Raw genomic sequence first — 23,220 nt, forward strand, 5'->3', positions numbered from 1 at the left:
ACTGGCGACTCGTTTCATATATGATATTATATATATTTCAATGCCATTCTCCCAAATCATCCCACCCTCTCCCTCTCCCACAGAGTCCAAAAGACTGTTCTATACATCAGTGTCTCTTTTGCTGTCTCGTATACAGGGTTATTGTTACCATCTTTCTAAATTCATCACAGCACTGTTTATAATAGTCAGGACATGGAAGCAACCTAGATGTCCATCAGCAGATGAATGGATAAGAAAGCTGTGGTACATATACACAATGGAGTATTACTCAGCCATTAAAAAGAATACATTTGAATCAGTTCTAATGAGGTGGATGAAACTGGAGCCTATTATACAGAGTGAAGTAAGCCAGAAAGAAAAACACCAACACAGTATACTAACGCATATATATGGAATTTAGAAAGATGGTAACAATAACCCTGCATGTATTCTTTTTACATAGTTTATTCATTCAGTACATGTTTTTGAGGGCTTATTATGAGCCAAGCATTTTGCCCTGTGCCAAAGATGAAATAATCATTTTATTTCAACAAATTTCCTTGTCTACTTATTTGTAAGTTATAATCTTTCTTTCTAACTTTTTATTGCTATTTAGTACACATGCAGGAAAAGTGCATAAATTGTAGTACAATACATGCTACTTCACTCAAGTTAATAAAGTAGACTACTAGCATCTCGGGTACCTTTAAATTATTTTAACAATAAACAGTAGGCCCACCCTGGTAGTCTTCCTCTCTGGTTGATTCTCTTTCCTCCCATACAGAGGCACAAAGATCACACCCAGAGGTAACTGGCATTCCTAGGAGGGTCAGCAGACTGGAGTGATTATCAGGGGAAAAGAAATAAGGAACAGGAGGCTAACTGGTCATAATGACCTCTCTGTTAGGTTTCAAGAGAAATGGGTACAAAAATTTTAGAAATTTGTCTAAAACTCAGTCCAAATGGGTATTCCCAGCAAAGGCCCCAGGTGAATATAAAGAGAGGACATGAGCTGGGGTTTTCCAGCATGTGGGATCCTACAATTATGGTGGCAATCCTGCAACAACCAGGCAGGATTTCATAAGCAGGTATGCTGGCCTCCTTTCACAGAACTAAAAGAAAAAACCCTAGAGATATTGTGGCCCAATCCTGTAACTTTACACAGAAGGAAGGTGAGGACTTCAGAGAATGAAAGTATGCACTAGCTCCTGTTCCAGGTGCCTGTTACTGCCTAAGTGATCACCTAAAAACTCACTAGCTTCAAACAATAATGATCATTTTTGTAACTATATGTGAAGATGTATGCTTCCTAGACTTATTGTGGTGATCATTTCAGAGTATACACAAATATAAAATCATTATGCTGTATACCTGAAACTAATATGTCAATTATATCTCAGTTAAAAAAAAAAAAAAGAAACAAACACCAACCACCATTTATTATCTCTCCTGGTACTGGGGTGGATGGGGTTCAGCTGAGGTTCTCACTAGGGCTTCTCATGTAGCTGCAGCCGGACAGTGGCTGGGGCTGGAGTTCCCTGGACAGACTCTTCACTCACATCTGGTGGCCATTGGGAAGGGTAGCTGGGGCCTCAGCTGGGGCCATCAGCCAGAATACTACTACTCAAGGCCTCTTCATGCCACCTGGGCGTCCTCACAGAACAGTGACAGGCAAGCACTTCCTCACAGAATGGTGACAGGCAAGCAGCATTGCCTGTTTACGATCCCACTTCTTAAGTCACACAGTACCAATTAAGCTGCAGGCGCAGGCCAACCAAGTTCAAGGCCAGGGAGGCGGGGCAGAGACACCCACTCAGACTTTAACTCTCCATGGGAGGAGTATCAAAATACATTTTAAGGAGAGAAAATGGAGATCTTGTTGCAACCAGTTAGAACACACACTTTGCACAGATGCCCTTCCTATAAGATTCCCCCTTGCAAATCCCCATCGTGGCATTTATCACACTGCAGGAAACTGCTTATTTTTGACCCACCTCTTCCACAACAGTTAAGTGAAAGTCACTCAATCGTGTCTGACTCTTTGCAACTCCGTGGACTATACAGTCCATGGAATTCTCCAAGCCAGAAGACTAGAGGGGGTAGCCTATTCCTTCTCCAGTGGATCTTCCCGACCCAGATATCAAACCGGGGTCTCTGAATTGCAGGCAAATTCTTTTCTAGCTGAGCCACAAGGGAAGCCCTTCACAACAGTATGAGCTACTTAAGAGAAGTAACTGGATCATTAGTATAACCTTTGTATTCCTGGCATTTAGCAGATGCTCAAAAAATTATCTGTTACATCAATGACAAACAAAAGTTGGACTTTTAAGTAAAAGATATTTTTAAAATATTTTAAATGGTTTCTAAAGAATCTAAAAAAACTCCTTTATCAAAAGCTCTCAGACTGAGTCAGCTTAAGACCATCAGCTTTGAGAATTGTTAATACCTGTAAGTTTCATTAACAACAGAGTCTCGTCTTTAACTAATTTATCTTAGGTAATAAAGTTGCTACTAATTCAAATATATCCAACAGCTTAAAATATATCAGCAACACAAAATGCTCATCTTAACACATATTCAGAATAACTCATAGGTTTATTATTTTCCCTTCAAAATTGGTAGGATATTTTATGACAAATGCCCATAAAAGGAAACTTATTTGTAACACCACTGTTGCTAAATGTGCCAAAGGAAATCATTTAAAAACCACTCCAAGAACTCAGTGTGCTTAAGTCCAAACATACAATTTTAAAGTATTTTTATTCTTAAATTACATATTTTTGTATCATGTTATTGGATATAGGTCATTCAAACCTAAATTATCACTGTACTGTCAATTTTCTTTTTCTTGTCAGCAAATAAAACAAAGATGCAATAAAATTTATAAAAACTCAAAAATTAGTTGTTCCCTGGCTGAATAAGGTATGCATGCATATTCAGTGCATAAAGTGCTTGTCTAAAGAACACTGCTCATTGCAGTACACCATCCTTACAATTTCACTACTGTCCCAAATATCCCAAATGATATTGTCCAAGTATCATTGAGCAATCTTTAATTAGTTGAGACTCAGTATAATTTTGTTTTAATCACTTTCCTCACAAGGCATCATCAACCATTAACCCTGCAAACAAGGACTGATGTTCACCAGCAGGACTTACCAATTAAAACCTGACCACTCTTCATTGCAGATCCTCCTGGCAGCAGGCCATGGACCACAAGCCTCTCTCCACCGCCCTGTTTTCCAGTTCTTCTCCAGCTCCACTTGGTCTGATGGATAATCCCAACAAGTACTTCCAGAAGCTTGAGCTGCTCTTTGGCTTTGGTGACCGTTAGCTTTTTGGGGTTTATGTAGATATTCACATCTTTGTGCCGCTGCTGGACAATAACTCCCGTTTTCTGATTGGACTGATGCTTTAGAATGGATACTGGCCCGCTGGCATTACTATTTTTTTTATTATAGCGCTTGGGTAAAAGTTTTTTACTCTTTAAAATCTTGGTAAACCGCTTGAGTTTGGGTTCATACTTTTTTCCTTCTCTGTAATCATCTTCTTCGATAATAATCTCGTTTTCACTAAATCTGACATGGTTCACGGTAGGTGTCTCAGGAAGGAGGCTTTCCTCCTCATCCTCACTCAACTCCAAATAAAACAGCTCTCCATTTTTCTGCACACTGTCCAGCCATTCAGGCTCAAGGTCACTATAGAAAAGAAAAAAAGACAGTCTGAATCGCAGCCAAACGTAAGAAAAACAGTTATGCCTTTCCAGCATGGGGATGAGGGTAGGGGCTGGGGTGAAGGGGGATGGGAAGGGTGAAAGCTCCTTGATTATCTCAAAGTCTCCTTACTGTTTCTAATTTACTGTGAGTATCAGCATTATTTACTGTAGAATGCTGTTTGTAGAGCCTTGAAGAACTGGGGTTGGAGGAGAGGGGATCAAAATGGCACAGTGATAGCAAAGAAAACAAGTGAAAAAAAGAGATGGCCCTCTTTTAGAATCTAAGGTTCTGTTTTGTTTTTTAAATTTAATTCCCTGTGTGGTTTTTGTTCACTTTAGACAATTTCACTGGACAATAATTTATGTTAGTAGTTGATTATGCAATTATGTCCACAAATGTAAGACATTTGGAAATTGTACATAAAAACATCTTATTTGCATAGAAATTATTCATCATGGCTGACATGCTAAAACAAAAACTAAAGCCTACCAATATTAAGAGACTTTGTTTATATAATAAAGTTTCAAAAAAAGGAACATTCACTCACCATGGACTAAAATCTTTGCTGAGATCAACTAATTTATCATACAATCACAGTTAATCATAATCACTTTGTAGCCTAAAATTTCCATAAAATTCTTTTTAATGAACAATTTTAGCAGGAAAAGTAAACCACATATTACATAATCCATCATGTGATTATAAAAAAAAAAACCTTTTAACTGGGAAGTAGGACATTGAAAAAAACAAAATTGTTGCTATTAAAGTGATTGAAACAGCACTGAAAAACAAAAATACTCTTCTTAAGGTAACAGAACTAACCACAAACTCTATCCTGTTCTATGTTACAGTTTACCTTTCAAATTGGTATACTTTAAAGCAAAATTTGTTACAGTGGAAAAAAACTAACATGTGGAGAGAGTTTTTTCAGAAACATGTACTGTAATACGTTGGCATGAAAGGGTATAATCTGTGTCCTCATCATTCAGTTATAAGACATCTCTATTTTCTGCAGTATTTATTATTAGCAACCGTGGTTCTTTTAACTTAAGAGTCAAGTGTCTCTTTCTAAATATCGTGAAAATTAATCCAAAAAAACGCACTATTCTATTACTCACTCTGAAACTAACCACTGCCCTGGTCTGTGGTTGGTAATTAATACTGAATTTTCAACTATATATGTTTGGTTAAAAAAAAAAAAAAAAGCATAACTATCCCCAGATATCAAAACTAACATTTCTTTGGCCCTTGCTGGTCCCCAATGTGTGGATCATTTTAGGCACTTAGGCACATGTGTATTATTCACCATTATCAGTTGCTTTGAATATATCTATCTATACCTGCAGAAATCAGCATTTAATAACTCTGCAGTTCTACTGATAAATAACTGTGTCCTTGCCATAAAAAATTAGATAACAATGTACCATAATTTAAAATGGCACAATGAAAATACCATAATTATACACAATTACTTATGGAGATACATATCAATTAGAAAATGAATGAAGCTGATTTGCTTTATCATCTCACCCTTTTAATCTGCTATGTTATTTATATTAAAGATCATCATCATCATTATGCTCAGTCGTGTCCGACTCTTTGCGACCCCATAGACTGTAGCCTACCAGGCTCCTCTGTCCATGGGATTTTCCAGGCAACAGTACTGGAGTGGATTGCCATTTCCTTCTCCAGGGGATCTTCCCAACCCAGGGCTCGAACTCGGGTCTCCCACATTGTAGACAGACGCTTTACCATCTGAGCCACCAGGGAAGTCCTATATATTAAAGATACGTGATCCCAAAGAAACATTTATCCCTCCCTGCTAAACATGATTTATCTTATTCTCTAAAATCTGAATGTGAAACCACTTTTTGGTTACGAGTTAATGATCCCAGCAGGGAAGTGTGCCAGGGAGGGTGGCATTCAGTAGTGGAACAAATAAACAGCACCAGGCACTGTGCTGATACTAGAATTACAGTGATGAAAACATCAGTTCCCTCCCTTGTCCAGAGGAGAGGAGAAACTGAGAAAGAGCTCATGACAATACACATGGTCAGTGCAAAAGAGAGTTTATCCAGCTTGGCCAAGTTGAGGGTGGGATCAAGGGAGACTTTCCAGTAGGGAGACCACACAGGTGAGTTTTAAAGTGGCCAGGGAGGAGGGCTTGGGAGGCTGAAGCAGAGGACGAGATGAGAATTCCAAACAAAAGTACCAGGATGAGCAAAGGCCTTGACGGGTAGTCTCCTTGGTCTATATGGACAACCACAGCCCGTCTGTAGTTGTCAGAGTAGAGTTGGTGCGTTGGGGAATGATAGGAGATGTGGAGTTCTAATTTTGCAAGGGACCCCTGCAAAAGATTTGGATTTTGTTGTGTAGGTAAGAGAGCATCAGTGAAGAGTTTTAGTAGAGGGTTTCCAAGTCAGATACCCTTTGAACAGCTCTACGTTGACAGGATGATAGAAGAAGTTGAGGTGGACAAAAATTCAAGAGGCCATGCAGGGGACTGCTTCCATAGTCCAAGCAAATATGATATAACTAAGGCAATGGGAGAGGAGACGGAAAGCAGGAAAAACATTTGAGACATGCTTGAAAATCACCAGGATGTTGAGACTGATTAGATGTGATGATGAGCAGGAGGAAAGAATTGATGCTGATTAGATTTCTAGTTGGCAACTTGTACTTTCATGCATCCTTTCTTATATATATAGGCAGACTCATTTTACATAAATGGGCATGTAATTATTGTACAGGTCATCTTCCCTTTCTACCTTTCTCTGACATAAATGATGTTAAAATCTATGTACCACACAAGGTCTTGCTATATAGCACAAAGAACTATAATATCCTGTAATGAATCAAAATGGAAAAGAATATGAAAAAGAATATAGATATATAAGTACAACTGATTCACTTTGCTGTATACCAGAAACTAACTGGAATTATATATTGATACATAACATTGCATATCAACTATACTTCAATAAAAAAAAATTCTGAAAATCTATGTTCTTATAACAATATAATATATATATAGGGAAATCTGCTACTGTTTGTTTTGAAAAAGTGATTGGAACCTACACATATGCACATGCACACACCTGTATAATTTATCACTTAAAATCATGATTTAGAAATCCCTAATGGCTATATCCCTTATGGAAATGTAGGGAATTTGATTACTCACCTACTGATAAGCTTTACATTCACTTTTTTTTGGCGGGGGGTGTGCCTATGAACAAGAATACAATAACCATCCTTTTATGTAGGAAAATATATATATGTACATACACACACATATATATACACTTGTGATATATATGTATATACATATACATTTTTACCCAAAGACTGTAGCAATTCACATTTCCACCAGCAATGAATGAGATCCATTTTCTTAACCTCTAGATTTAAAAAATAATTCACTTTAAGCAGAATAATTTGCTTTTTAAGAAGAGGAAGAAATTTTTTAAAAGGGGGTAAGAGACAAAAATAAAGACAAGGAAATGACTGTAGTATACAAATGAAGACAAAACACATAATAAAAGGAAAATGAACTGAGAAGTCACAGACCTTGGTTCAAACTGTTCTTTTGAGATTTTCACTTATGATACTCTGGACTGGATCTGGGAACCGAAAAAGGACTTAAGCAGAGGAATGGTGAAATCTGAATAAAGTCAGTTTAGTTAATAGGATTGTACTAATGTTAATTTTGACATTACTAACTAACATTACTAATGTTAGTTTTGACAAACGTACCATATTTGTGTAAAAGGTTAACATCAGAGAAAACCTGGGTGAAGAATTTACAGAAACTCTTTGTACTACCTTCGCAACTTTTCTGTAAACATAAATTTATTCCAAAATAAAAGATTCATTTTTAAGTCTACCAGTTTTAATTAAGATTTTTATGATATATAAAAATCACAGTAATCAATATTAACATAAATATCCTTTCCTCTCTTTTTCTGAGATCCTATGGTGCAAGCTGCGAGGCTGTTATTGTGCAAATGTCTTTCAATGAGATTCTTACTTGGTTTATTCTGCTTTGCTCTAAACAGAAATAACTGTGTATTTATAGTCGGCCTGCAAAGTTTGATGGCACATCAATTGGGTTCAAACTCTAAATGATGTGGTAAATATGGGCAGAGGCCTTCTTCCTAGAGAAAAACTTGCTAATTTGCAGATAGTTTGCTTACATAAGCTGTAACAGAAATATATTAAAGAAAACAAACTTTAGATAATGCTAATACGTTGCTCAATTATTGATGTATTCAAGAATTCCATGTTGATACTACATCTTTTTTTCTTCTTCTAAGTTATGGAATCTCTCAGATCCTTAGCTGCATTAATGTCAGCATTTTATCCAAGTGAAATAGCATCAGCATTTCCTTGGTCACCACAAGAACGAGAAAAATGTTATGAAACAGCCAGCCCTCCCGGCACATTTCCTTAAGGAAAACAGATTTTGGCTACAATTTCAAACCTCTTACGTTATACTTTTTTACTTTTAGTGGGAAAAGCACACATGCTTTACCTAGGCAGCCAACACATGTGGCTATGTAGTTACCTAGTACTAATAGGTACAGCAGGGCAAGTCTAGGGACAGAGAAAAACCACACACAACAAAAGCAGCATGACAAATTATCATGGATTCCACTGCGGCTTGGTTCAGTAAGGACTGGTCTGCGTAATGCTTTTCTGTGTTTTCATTTCTATGTTCTGTCTACCAGCAATATCTAAATTTTCATCTCCAAAGTCTTCTCCCTGTTTTCTAAAAGGAAACAATGATTTTTAATGGATAAAATCTGTGCTAGCTTGAGAAGGTGGGGAACCTGGGGTGGGCTGATGGTGTTCCTTCCAGTCCAGCCACAGCCACCACTGGAACAAATGTGAAGCACAACAGAGAAGGGGTGAGCCAGTGAGCTAACAACTGTGAACCTGTTGCCTGAAACAACTCTTTACACCAGGGACACATCTCCACTGGAACTATGCTAATAATGACCCCATCTCCTATCCCAATACTTCAGCTAAATGGGGCAAGTCTACAGTGCACTAAGTTAAGGATACGGTCTAACTCTGGTAGAACTGGAAACACAGACTAGCAAATCGGTTTCTGCTAGAACTTTACTGTGCTTTTAAAAGAAGTCAGGTGGACAGACAGCTCTTCATCTAGCTCAAACACAAGTGCCAAAAGTGAGGAATGAAAACTGCTATAAAGAAAACAAGGGCTTCCCTGGCGGTTCAGGAGTAAAAGAGTCTGCCTGCAATGGAGACGTGGGTTCGATCCCTGGGTCAGGAAGACTGCCCAGAGAAGGAAATGACAATCCCCTCCAGTATTCTTGCCTGGGAAATCCCATGGACAGAGGAGCTGGCCATGAGGTCGCAAACAGTCAGACATTATTTAGTGACTAAATAACAACAACACAGGAGAAAAACTGTTACTGGACAAATTAAATCTTGTTATTGTTCAGTTGCTAAGTTGTGTATGACTCTGTGTGACCCCATGGACTATAGCACGCCAGGCTTCTCTGTTCTTCACTATCTCCTGGAGTTTTCTCAGATTCACATCCATTAAGTTGGTGATGCCATCGAACCGTCTCATCCTCTGAGTCCCCTTCTCCTTTGCCTTCAACCTTTCCAAGCATCAGGGTCTTTTCCAGTGGGTGGCTTTTCACATCAGGGGGCCAAAGTATTGGACCTTCAGCTTCAGCATCAGTCCTTCCAATGAATATTCAAGGTTGATTTCCTTTAGGATTGACTGGTTATATCTCCTTGGTGTCCAAGGGACTCTCAAGAGACTTCTTCAACACCACAGTTCAAAAACATCAATTCTTTGGTGTTCAGCTTTCTTAATAGTCTCACTCTCACATCCATACACGACTACTGGAAAAACCATAGCTTTGACTACATGGACCTTTGTTGGGAAAGTAATGTCTCTGCTTTGTAATATGCTGCCTAGGTTGGTCATAGCTTTTCTTCCAAGGAGCAAGCATCTTTTAATTTCAAGGCTGCAGTCCCCATCTGCAGTGATTTTGGAGCCCAAGAAAATAAAACCTGTCACTGCTTCCACTTCTGCCTCTTCTATTTGCCATGAAGTGATGGGGCCAGATGCCATAATCTTTTTTAATGTTGAGTTTCAAGCCAACTTTTTCACTCTCCTCTTTCATGCTCATCAAGAGGCTCTTTATTTCTTTTTCACTTTCTGCCATTAGAGCGGTATCATCTGCATATCTGAGGTTGTTGGTATTTCTCCTGGCAATCTTCATTCTAGCTTGTGATTCATTCAATCTTGATTCCAGCTGTGGCATTTTGCATGATGTACTCTGCATATAAGTTAAATAAGCAGGGTGACAATATACAGCCATGACATACTCCTTTTCCAATTTTGAATCAGTTAGCTGTCTGGTTCTTGACCTGCATACAGGCTTCTCAGGAGACAGGTAAGGTGGTCTGGTATTCCCATCTCTTTAAGAATTTTCCACAGTTTGTTGTGATCCACTGCTGCTAAGTCGCTTCAGTCGTGTCTGACTCTGTGCGACCCCATGGACGGCAGCCCACCAGGCTTCGCTGTCCCTGGCAAGAACACTGGAGTGGGTTGCCATTTCCTTCTCCAATGCATGAAAGTGAAAAGTGAAAGTGAGGTCGCTCAGTCATGTCTGACTCTCCGCGACCCCATGGACTGTAGCCTACCAGCCTCCTCCGTCCATGGGAGTTTCCAGGCAAGAGTACTGGAGTGGGGTGCCATTACAATTAAGTCTAAAAAGGATCAATTAAGGTTCCAGGAGAAAGTAGCACTTAAATGGGATCTTGAATGATGATGACAAGTAGAGACAGGAAGAAAAGGTATTTCAAACAGAGAGAACAAAGTATGTACAAAGTGTAGGAGGAGTAAAAGAACATTTAGGAATGAGAATGGGTGACCATTTCAGTGTAATAATATTATGCACTGAATTCTTATGTTCCCCCAGAATTCATATTTTGAAACACTACCCCCCAATGCAATGGTATCAGGAGGTGAGGCCCTTGGGATGTAATTAGAATTAGATGAGGTCACAAGGGTGGAGCCCTCATGAATGGAATTAATGCCCTTAGAAGAGCCACAGAGAACTTGTTTCTCCTCTCTACTATGTGAGAATACAATGAGAATGTGCAGTCTGTAACTTGGAAGAGGGCCCTCACCAGAACTTGGCCATGTTGATATCTTGACCTTGGACTTCCAGTCTCCAGAGCTGTGAGAAATAAATTTCTACTGTTTATATACCACTCAGTTTAGGATTCTTTTTTTCTTTGCTATGTTACATGGCTTGTGGGATCTTGGTTCTCTAACTAGGGAGAACCTGTGCCCCCTGCAGTTGAAGCATGGAGTCCTAACCACTGGACCACCAGGGAATTCCCTAGGATGTTTTTAAATTAGTGGCCAGAGCTAAGACAAGTAGGAATAAAGGTGACTTAAAGGAAGATCATCAAAGATGGATCTGAGAGGCTAAAGAACAGATCTAAAATAGCTTTAAAAAGCATCCTAAGGAATCTGGAATTTATCTGGGAGGACAAAAAGCTTTTGAGTAGAAAAATGATTTAATAGATTTTTCTTTTTAGAGCAGTTTCAGGTTCACAGCAAAACTGAGCTGAAGGTACAGCGACTTTTCATATACTCCCTCCCCATGACATGCATGACCTCCTCCACTATCAACATCCTTCACCAGTGTGGTTCATTTATTACAATTGATAAACTCATAATCATAATCACCCCAAATCCACAATTTACGTTACTGTTTATTCTTGGTGTTGTACAATCTACAGGTTTAGACAAATGTATAATGCCATGTATCATCCAACCACTATATAGCATCACACATAGGAGTTACACTGCCCTAACACAATTATTCTAATATTTTCAATTTTAAAATAAAAGTTAAAAAAGATGAAGGCTCATAAAGTTTCCCAGTTACCAGGAAGATAGTTTTTATGTTAAAGAAAAGCATGTCTTTTCTAAGGCAGCCAGACAAAGATTTCATTTCCAAAGAGACAGAAAAGCTTATACATTTAGCCTTTATTTTCTCTTCAAGTGTTTGCCCCTTAGAATATAGCACTCTTGAGACATCTTGTAAAGTAATAAGTTATACCCAAGAACTAATTCTGAATTCCTAAAAACCAGAGAAAACTTGATGAAATTAAAATGTCAACACTTTCAGGTTTTCAGAACCCTACTCTTAATCTAGTACTTATTACACTGAACCAAAATGCCTCTCATAATAATCTCCTGAAAAAATTATTTTGACATTGCAAATATGCTATGGATACTGAAAAAATCAGTAAAAGTTTCAGTTGTTTCAGGCTACATTGTAAGAAATTTCATTGTAATTGAAGTGGCTGAATTCTTTGAACAATAGTCTGCAGTGATCAAACCTGAAATATTAGATAAGTTTTTTAATCTCAGCCTTCTTTTCCTGATCATAAGGATGATCTGGTTAAGGACATGGATATCAACTTCATTTTAGTTAGCTTTGTTGGTAATATTCATGTGTGTGTTTAATTATACTTTTGATCCAAACTGCTACACTGTATCTTTTTGTAATAGGTTCTCTACAAGAAAAACAATTTAGAACTGTAGTTTAGAAAGTAAACACAGTCAGCTGTATGGAAGAAAGACAGCAAACAGGAGAAATTAGAAGCACCCAGACCAGTTATACGGCTACTCCACTGGTATAAGGGACATGCGAGCAGTTTAAGTAAGGCGGTGCCTGTGAGAAGGGGAAGGAGGTGGTAGGGTGGATATTAGAAAAGTAAGTCAACAGGATTGGAGACTTATCAGATCTGAAGACCTGAGTAAAAACAGAGTGAGGTCAGCAAATGACATGGGCAACACTAGTGGGGAACTAGGCAGACAATGAATTCTTTTCAATATGCTGAGATGGAGATGGTGGCAGAGAATTACCATATCTCATCATAAACCTAGCTACATACTGTTTCACTTTTTAATCGATATAATTTGATAAAAGAAAAATTAAAAGAAAAGAGAAGTCAAGGTTCAAAGTAGGAGAGAAAAAGGAAAATATTGTACTAAGCTGGATATTATTAATAATATATTGCACCACAACTCTGAATGAAACATTTTGATTCTTCACTTAGCACCTTCCCACATTAAAACCCAAGAAAAAGACAAATTTTGATATATCCAAGGAATTCTATTCAGAAACAAAAAGGAAAGAACTACATCTAAGTAACAAAATGAATCTCAAAATAACTATGCTCAATCCTATTCAGAAATAAATGGAGTCCTATTCTGAAATAAAAAGGAGAAAACTACATTTAGGCAACAATATGAATGAGTCTCAAAATAAGTATGCAGAGTAGAAGAAGCTAGACAAAAAAGAGAGTCCATACTGTATGATTTCATTTTTATAAAACTCTGGAAATACAAACTCATCTATCGCTACAGAAAGCAGATAAGTGGTTGTAAGGAGTGAGGCAGGCATGAGTAGTATTGGGGAGGCACACAGGGAAACTTCTGGAAGACAAGGATATGTTCATTATCTTGGCAGATGTATACATGTCAAAACTTATCAAATTGTGCACTTTAAATATGTATGATTTATTATATGTCAGTTACACTTCAATAAAGATGTTAAAATATCCCAGAAAAAAAATTTAAAGGACATATTTCTCTTCTCCAGTCAGTCTTCTTATTTTCAGTGGACATTCTTTAGCTTTTTATAGCTGAATTCTCCTTCTAAAGTATCCCTTTTTCTCCCCATCAGTCAAAGTTTTAAAACTCACAACAACAAACAATTCACTTTGAAAAATCAAAACTCTAGGTCAATTTTGTGAAAACTGGTAACTTTGGCCAACACAAACCATGTGGCTTCAATGAGTAGGATAACTGTAAACCAAAGCAAAGAAACATGGAGTTATTGCAAGTGAAGTATTTCTGTCATTTCAGGACTGAAAACTAGTCAATGGTTCCCTCAACCCAACCCACCCTCCAGTATTACCTCTGAAGCTTCCTTAGGGACTAGCCAATATGCCAGGTTAGGAGGTACTGCACTAATTTAAAAATTTCCTCTTAAAAGTACCTATTAAAAGTACTATAACCAGAATGTACCTTAAAGACATCTTCTCTAAAAAATGATAAACTTATTAATTCTGTATTGACAATAACTTGCAGCTCAAATTGGTTTTCAGTTTCAAAGCATGTCAGAAACAATGACAATTTCCAGAAAGAATATGCAGAAATTAACTGGAACCTTGAAAGTTCAGAACACTTTATGTGAATCAGTAAGTGGCGTAACTTCCTTAATAACCTCCATGTAGGCAATGAAAGACAACAAGCAATTCATCTCTTAGCTTTGATGAGAAAGCTTAGGTTCACATCCCTGCATCTTTGATCCACATGTTCCAGTGTACTGTCCAAGCTGGGAAGGCGATCACTTGCACTGGTGACTCTGCACCTTAGGGAGGTAAATATCATAAGGAAAAAACCGACAGAAGCCTACCTGGTCAGGTCAGTATATCAACTCGTACGTTCTAAACACCAAGAAATGACAGCCATAAAATCTGTATCTTGGTAGGACTTGAAATGTAGACCAGCTAAACAGTTTACATTTGAGATTTCCTGTAGTCTTATTATTAGGATGTTAAAGATACTGGGACATATGGAGTGACCAGGAAATGACTGATACAGAAAATTTAAAGGCCATTAAAGAAAAAACTAAAATATAATACATATATACATGTATTCAGAATCACATTGCTGCTGCTAAGTCGCTTCAGTCATGTCCGACTCTGTGCGACTCTGTAGACGGCAGCCCACCAGGCTCCTCTGTCCCTGGGATTCTCCAGGCAAGAATACTGGAGTGGGTTGCCATTTCCTTCTCTAATGCATACATGCATGCTAAGTCGCTCCAGTCCTGTCCAACTCTCTGAATCACAAAATGCTTTGAAATAACACATTTTCTGACACAAGGTCCTTAGCTTGCTCACTTTCCAGGTAACAGGGCTAGCTCATTTATTTATTCATCAAAATCAAAACACCCCCTTTGAAAACAGGTCTCCTAAATTTCTCCACTGACAGCACTCAACTGTGTGACCTTAAAAAGATTATAGATGCTCTCTGGACTAAAAGTGTGTGATTCTAAGATGTAGAGAAACCAAGAGTTTGAATCTCACATTGTCTATGGCTCCAGTAGCAAGACCAAAGAAGGTTCCACATAATCCACACTTCCCTTCAAGCAGCCTGGCTTGACAGCCATGAATTTTTAAATTATTTTTTAAATGACCACAGTAGAAGATTACACAAAGTATTTGATATTCTTTAATTTGCTCAAGTCTTCCAGAATATAATCTGTCCTCATTAAGCCTCTAGAACACATTTAAGCAGCCAGCAGTGATGGTTTTCTCCTCCTACTTTTTAAAGATAATGATAAAAATGTTTTACATACCTATGGGTGAAAATAACTGCCAAGTAACTGATACTCCTAAATACACATTAAAGACTCCTGTTATTTTAAAATACATATAAAATGTCATTCTAAGAATGACTATATACGGCAGTCACTGATTGATGCTTTGGCACCAGAACAGTTTCACAGCTAGTTGTTTCAAGCAAACACTAATTACTTTAATTGACCTTTCCAAAAAGTTCTCAATCCATAGCAGCAAGGGATAAATGCCTTCAAAACTGAAGCAGCATTGGGTACTGTGAACAAAAATAACTTTGCATCATTTTTAGGGATAAGAAAGTAGAAAATAATACTTGAGATACTCTGTATTTAAAAATTACATTATGACACAAAACAGAAAACAAGAAAACCATGGAAGTTCATAGGAAAATACAGCAGAAATACCATCCCCCTCAAAGCTAAAATAAAGCAGTAACACCCCCAAAAAAGTTGAGAGCTTGTTCTCTTTGGTGAGGCTAGGGTTGATCTACTTTCTTTTATACATCTATTCAGTTTTATAACGGCAGAAAAACCTACATAACTTAAATAGCTGACCAAACTTAGAAGGTGTCCCTTCACTCTAAATACTATTGAGATTAAAGTCACAAAGATCATGACACCAAAGCAAGAAGACACTGCGACAGAACAGAATTTTGTGAACACTCTAGCAGATTATACTCTGATACTAAACTCACCAAAGAGACCCTCCTCCTTAAAACCTACAATAACAAAGAATGTACAGTAACGGTCATTTCGGCTCACATCGCACAGCTGAAACCTGGTGCAAATAACCCCCACTTATTATAGAACCTCAAACACTTATTCTCTACCACGCCAACACTCTCGAAGTCTCCCCAGCCCACGTGTACACTTTCGGGACAGAAAGGATGGATTTAATTGTCCCTCTTCGAGAACCTTACTTAGAGTCTGTACTCGTAGGGGAGTATGAACCCGAGCCGCTGACCGGATCTTCAGGATCATAATCCTGACGATCTTCTTGTGATGAAGGCTCTCCAGGGAGTCCCTCTGGGCTCCGAACCGAACCGCACAACGGCAGAGACGCCATCAGCAGGGATGCCGCTGCTAAAAGCAGAGTAATTCAAACCCCGCATCTACTGCTTGCCGGCGCCGCCATGTTGCCTCCTCTCGGGAAGCGAGCGGGGCCACGTGACCACCAATCCTCAGCTGCAATTGGTGGCAGCTCAGGTTGCCAGGGAGACGGGGAAGCTTCTTGGAGAGAACTGAGATCCACTGAAAGGAGCCAATGAACTAAAAATTCTAGGACATCCGGAAAGAATGGAAGAAGCTAAAACTTAACCACTTACGCTCCCCGAAAGACACTCATTTGGAACAGCTTAACTTGCTAAAACTAGTGGAGGCCCACTGGGTTTTTTTATTTTTCTTGCAGTTTGCACTTTGTTGCTACGCCGAAAGCCTGTCCAAAACCTTAGATGGGCTCCGCCTGGGTTTCCCTAGAGTAAAGGAAAACTACCTTCTACCTCTCTGTACGTGCTTGGAATGGACGCTTTTAAGCAATGCCATGTAGGTGTTAATGTAAATATGCGCCATTATTTCTTTGGTTTTCTTATTGTTTCACAGAAGTAAATATTTTCACAGTTCTTCCAAGCAGATGTTGTAGAGGTGCTTCAAATTGGTGCCAATATTGTGAAATCAACTGCGTGTTCATTTTCTAGCTGAAAATTTTATAATTTGATGAAGTGTTCTCATCACCGAAGTCGGAAGTGTACACAGGTAAAATTTACCTGTCTTTTGCGAATACTTGCACCAACTATTTTTGGAATGTACAAAATAATAGCACTTATTTAGATTCGGCCATTGCTCTAATTACTTGTTCTATTCATGGGTATATGAACATACATGAACTAAATTTCTCTATACAAAAATAAGGAAACTGAAGCTTAGAGAGGTGTTATTCATCTTGTTTATGGTCACACGGGTAGCAGGAAACAAAGCCAACAAGAGCGAAGTCATTAACCATTAGATTATATTTACTCCTCAGCACCCAGTAATTCAGCTATTCAGTTCAGTTCAGTTCAGTCGCTGAGTCGTGTCCAACTCTTTGTGACCCCATGAATCACTGCAAGCCAGGCCTCCCTGTCCATCACCAATTCCCAGAGCTTACCCAAACTCATGTCCATTGAGTCGGTGATACCATCCAGCCATTTCATCCTCTGTCATCCCCTTCTCCTCCTGCCCCCAATCCCTCCCAGCATCAGGGTCTTTTCCATTAGAGATGAGTAATTCAGTATTAGAGATCTATTCTGAGAAAATAAGAGCTGCAAATAAAATTTATAAAACTTACAAAAATAAAAAGCTGAAAGCAAGCTTAATGTTCTGCAAAAGGGTAAAAGTTAAATGTCTTTATATATAAAGTATGATCAATATTATGATGTTAATAGAAATGTTTTCAAAAGCAATGCATGGGAAAATGTTCCTATTATAGCTGTTAATTTTTTAAAAAGATCTTAATGTTATTTTATGATCTCAATGGATGAGGGCTGGGGATTCAACTTAAACTATATGGGTAGATGGTAAAGACTGAAAGATGAATGTGCAATTCATAACATATAGTGTACTGTGGTAAATACAGAGTTCTAATGGAATACCCAAAGGAAAACAAACTTGGGACATGTAGGGCCACAGCAGATTTCTTAGAGGAAGGCTTAACTTATCTTGTCATTACAGAATAGTATGTTCCAAACAGTGAAGAGTAGTGAAAGATGAGTCATCCCATAGCCCAGAGAGATATATGCATATATATTGCCCAAAAGAACCTGGGCAGTAGCCATTAAATATTTAAACTTTCAAGCTGCAATGTAGTTTCATTTGTCACATTAAATTATGTATATTTGAATATCCTAAGTTTAATGGTTTTAGGGTTAGGGTTAGACGCTTGCTCCTTGGAAGGAAAGTTATGACCAACCTAGATAGCATATTCAAAAGCAGATACATTACTTTGCCAACAAAGGTTCGTCTAGTCAAGGCTATGGTTTTTCCAGTGGTCATGTATGGATGTGAGAGTTGGACTGTGAAAAAGGCTGAGCGCCAAAGAATTGATGCTTTTGAACTGTGGTGTTGGAGAAGACTCTTGAGAGTCCCTTGGACTGCAAGGAGATCCAACCAGTCCATTCTGAAGGAGATCAGCCCTGGGATTTCTTTGGAAGGAATGATGCTAAAGCTGAAACTCCAGTACTTTGGCCACCTCATGCAAAGAGCTGACTCATTGGAAAAGACTCTGATGCTGTGAGGGATTGGGGGCAGGAGGAGAAGGGGACGACAGAGGATGAGATGGCTGGATGGCATCACTGACTCAATGGACGTGAGTCTGAGTGAACTCTGGGAGTTGGTGATGGACAGGGAGGCCTGGCGTGCTGCGATTCATGGGGTCCCAAAGAGTCGGACACGACTAAGTGACTGATCTGATCTGATCTGATCTGAATGGTTTTATTTGTATTGATTTCTAAATTTGCTTTTTAATAATTGTTAACTAGCTATTGAATTTTGTTTTGCAGTTTATTTGTATTAATTTATAAATTGTTTTTATCTTATGAAAGAGCTGTAAAACACAGAGCTTATACCTGCTTATTTTAAATTAGAGTAAAGTTTGTCATCCCTGGAAATCTGTAAGTCTTTCCTGAAAAGAGAAGTCCACATACCACAAATATTAGAAAACAGGGGACTAGTTCATAAAGGGATAAATGGGTAAAGGGATGATGACAGAAAGAGATGGCACCTAAGGAACAGATGGAGAGATATGACCTTGCTCAACACCTCGTCTCTGAAGCTGGTACCCAGAGGAGGGTGCAGGTGTGGATGCTGACTTGCCAGTGGCACTCAGGAGGCTAAGGCAGTCTCCACGTGATGGTGTTTATTTTCTCTAGTAGTTAGAAGACAGTCTTGCCAGGTAAAAGTGATGGGGAAAGTAATGGAGTCAGAAGCCTCAAGAGAGTGGAGTCCGGAAAGAAAAGAAACATATTTCCATCAATATTGAGTACCCCCCACCCAAATAAAGGTGTATTACTTTTAAAATTAGAGATACTATTAAAAGGTGGAACTGCTATAATAGTTATATTGTGTTTCATCTTAAAACATACATATTCTCACCACAATCCCTAAGATTCCATTCTAAAATTAAAATGCTTTCAGTGCCTCTTTAATAAAGTTAGACTTTCCTCATTTTAAAAGCACCTTATTGGAAATTAAAAAAAAAAAAAGACATTTTAAATTTTAACAAAGGCGCTAGTGGTAAAGAACCCACCTACTAATGCAGGAGACATAAGAGACACAGGTTCGATCCCTGGGTTGGGAAGATACCCTGGAGGAGGAAATGGCAACCCTCTTCAGTATTCTTGCCTGGAGAATCCCATGGACAGAGGACGTGGCAGGCTATAGTCCATAGGTTGCAAAGAGTCAGACATGACTTAAGTCCCTTAGCATGCATGCACACATTTTCTACTATAAATAACACTTCATTTTTTTCTATAAGCATCTGATAATTTCATACCCTGCTCATAAGTCACAATGCCACCCCATTAAACAGAGAATAAAATCCAAATTGTGAAGTCTCTAAAAACAATACCTTCCAGTTCTACAAATAACTGAGCACTAATATGGAATTAGAGACTTTATTTCCTACTATACATTAATCAAGTTAATCAAACTGTCGAACTTAACTAATTGACACATCTTAACTGAGATGCTTGTTAAACATACAGCTTTAGGATCCTACCCCACTTCAACAAGATCAGGATCTCCAGGGGAGGAGCCTGAAAAGCTCTGTTTTGAAAAGTAGCCCTAGTGATCCTCAAGTTAAAGGCAAACTTGGGAAAAACTGCCCTTAGCCTTCCTTTGGTTCTATGCTTCCTACTTACAGGCCCACTGACCATCTCCTAAACAGGAACCCATTCCCACCTCCTAGTTTTGAGCCTGGCAGCAGAACTCTCCCTGCCTTAGAAACAATCATGGGTTTAATCTTGAGTGAAAAATCTCTCCACACTTTACTTTTCCTACCTGTGAGTTAGGATATCGGTACCTATTTCACAGGACTGTTGAATCCAATGAGTCAATGCATGTAAAATACCTAACACGTAAAGTGTCAGATTTTTTTTTAACTCTTCTGTAGATCATTTACTCACGCAGATCTCTCACTATGGAATGCTGCTTATCCAAAACACTACATTTTCCTTCAAGATCCAATTTCGAGTTGTACTTTTTGCAAGAAGTCTCCCCAGGCTCTTTTCCTACCTTAGTAAGAATTCCTCTTTCCACCTTCCCTTTATAACATATCACATAAAGTTCTAATTAACTGCCAGTCTGCCTTGTATCTAAATTATGTAGGAATACATCTATATTTGCTACCAAATGACAATTCCTAGAAGACATGACTTTTTTTTTTTTCAGTCTTCTATCTTACATAAGGTTGAACCAGGGCAAGAAGTGTCACATAAAAGTATATCTTTAGGAAAAGTTCTTTCACACTAGGTAAGTATTTGAGTTATGTCAACTTAATTTCCATAAGTTTAATGAACAAAATTCCTCCCCCTCCCCAGAAAAAGTTTTCCCTTTGCCTGATCTTTCACAGAAGAAGAAATAATAGCAATCCTTTAAAATTCTTATTTAAAATTTGAGGGTAATCTGATTTCCAGATTTCTAACTTTATATATCATATTTAACTAAATTAATATTTGATACCATTAGATGTATTGGAGAGGATGAAGAATGGAAAAGAATTTTCAAGGACTTTGTAAGAATACTGACTTTGCAGAAAGACTCAAAAGATTTAGGTTCTTTTTTTTTTTTTTTGGCTGCACTTGGAGGCTTGCCTGGTCTCAGTTTCCTGACCAGGAGCTGAACTCTGGGCCATAGAAGTGAAGCCCAAAATCCTAACCAGTAGGCTACAGGGAACTCCCAGGCCTAGGTATATTCTTATTTTCTGTTCCACTACAAATAGCCAGCCATCTTCTGAGGCCCAAATATGTTTAGTTTAATACATGAGACATCAGGTCCTTATTCCATTGATTACCATCTCAACTAGGCAAACAATACAATACTGACATAAAATACACCAGATAAGACCATAATTAAATATTTAGTATCTTTAGCAGGTTCAAGAGCTCTTTCCTAAATAGTAATATAAGCTAGCAATGAGAACTAAATGAAAATAGGGCCACAGGAGGTCATGTCCATTAAAAAAATTTTAATTGCAAGATAAAAACTCATGTAACAGAGGTCTATTAGGAACTAATTAATATTGCCTTAATTGTGAAGATGGAAATAGTAATTCATGAGCTATATAGTAATACTGACAACCACAGTCATTTTAAAATCATGAATAATTAACTGGTAGACTCGGCAAAATAGCATTTTAAAACCTGAGACTACATAATGTGGAATTTTTCAAATTTGGGATAGATTCATAATACATAACATTTCAGCAATCTCATGTTTATAGAATTGCATTATGATGGAAAATTTCACTTTCCTGTATAAAAATTGAACTACCTATAAGAATGCATGGAATTTGTTCTAAGATCATGCATACTGCATCTGAACAATAATGGAATATAGATGAGAATCTAGAAGTGAGCATAAAGCTAACTAAAGTAGATGGCACAAAGCTGAACCCAAAACCCAGTTCACTTACTCCTACTATTCTCATTTCATATTTTCATTTACAAATTCTAACAAATTTGGTGAACTGTTCTACTGCCATAGATCAGTAGCTGACAATCAAAACAGGAATACACAGCAGCAAAAATTCTTAATGCCTGACAATCTGCTGATGAAGAAAAAAGTGGGAAACACATGAGATTTACAAAAACCATAGCTTCTAAATGAGCGTCAAGTACCCTCAGTAATATCTTTAGAAAGTCGCTATCTGTCAAACACTACAATAATAACAACTATGAAAATGCTTGATAATCCATAAGCGCCATGCATTCCCCAGTTAGGGGAGCCAGGTTCTCATCCTGATTCTGGGACTAATAACCAACTGACTGTGAACACAATCAATTTCTTCATCTGAAGACAGCAATAATAATCCCTGCCAACTATACAGGGTTGCTAAGAACTAAATGAGATAACCTTTGCAATTTAATGTCTTACATGTTAGGAAATAGAGCAGTGTGTGATATATACTGTATTTTCAAAGAGCTTTGATCTTACTGATTTTAGTTTTTACTTTTTGAATTTAAGAGGATATTTTATTCATCAGGATTATTATCTAATGGGACATCCTTTGCCCCTGAGACTTCTGGATAGTTGAAGTATTTTAAAGATGCTTATTTTGCTGTTGCCAATTTAGGTCATCAAACATTTTCAGAGATTCACATTTAGCTCACTTCCTTTGAAGCATCAAAATGCTGGCACTCTAGCCTGGACCAGAATAATACATTAGCCTTTAGGCTTTGGGCAAAAGTCACTTAGCTGAATTTTCTCAGAGTGTTTAGAAATAGGTATCCTTTTGTGTTTTGTTTTAATTTCTTAGGGATTACTTGTAAACAGAATTCTTTTTATTTCATAGAACTTTCATTTTATAGAGCATTTAAATATCACCTGAAGTTTACCCACCATTCTGTAAGGTGGATATATTACAGAATGAACAGGAAAGTATAGACAGGTTGTCTTGCCAAGTCCCACAACTATGTAGTATGTAACAGAATAGGACTCCAAGGGAATGAGTAAATTGGAGTAACCTTGTGCACACATTTTTTAAAAATCTGCAAAATTTGAGTGCTAATATTATTTGGGTACTTCCTATAATCAAGATTGACACAAATATTTATTGATTTTATTTAAGTAAAATACCTGAGAAATGCAATAATGAAGCTTTGAGTCCCTGACTCAAACAACCTGTATGTAACTTTTTATCAAAAAACAGAATAGCTGAATATTTTTTGCCGAGCTATTGTTTCATTTTAATACTGACATATTTTGAAGCTAACACCTCATGCAGAGAAAAATTTGGCACTTTGCTTCAGTCTTTGTTTGGCTGAAGTATTTTTTTCAAAAGCATAGCAATTTAACGCTTTACATTTTGAAAACCATATTTACAATGGAAAATATAC

At 37.8% G+C, this 23,220-nt stretch overlaps 1 protein-coding gene across 3 annotated transcripts in view; it reads right to left on the minus strand.

The window, feature by feature from the left end:
- The window catches only part of INTU (inturned planar cell polarity protein), a 93,064-nt gene that overhangs the window by 67,609 nt on the left and 2,235 nt on the right, over positions 1 to 23,220 (minus strand). For 2 of the 3 annotated variants that reach the window (XM_061384231.1, XM_061384232.1), the window contains exons 1-2: positions 16,054 to 16,654; positions 3,139 to 3,677 (exon numbers count right to left, since the gene is read on the minus strand). In XM_061384231.1, coding sequence (XP_061240215.1) covers positions 3,139 to 3,677; positions 16,054 to 16,199 — 685 coding nt within the window. In that variant the 5' untranslated portion in view covers positions 16,200 to 16,654. Of the gene's footprint in view, positions 1 to 3,138; positions 3,678 to 16,053; positions 16,655 to 23,220 lie in introns of those variants that run through there. The other variant, XM_061384233.1, reaches the window with a different exon arrangement.

The sequence above is a fragment of the Bos javanicus genome, chromosome 17 (assembly GCF_032452875.1).
Source record: "Bos javanicus breed banteng chromosome 17, ARS-OSU_banteng_1.0, whole genome shotgun sequence".
Lineage (NCBI taxonomy): Eukaryota > Metazoa > Chordata > Mammalia > Artiodactyla > Bovidae > Bos > Bos javanicus.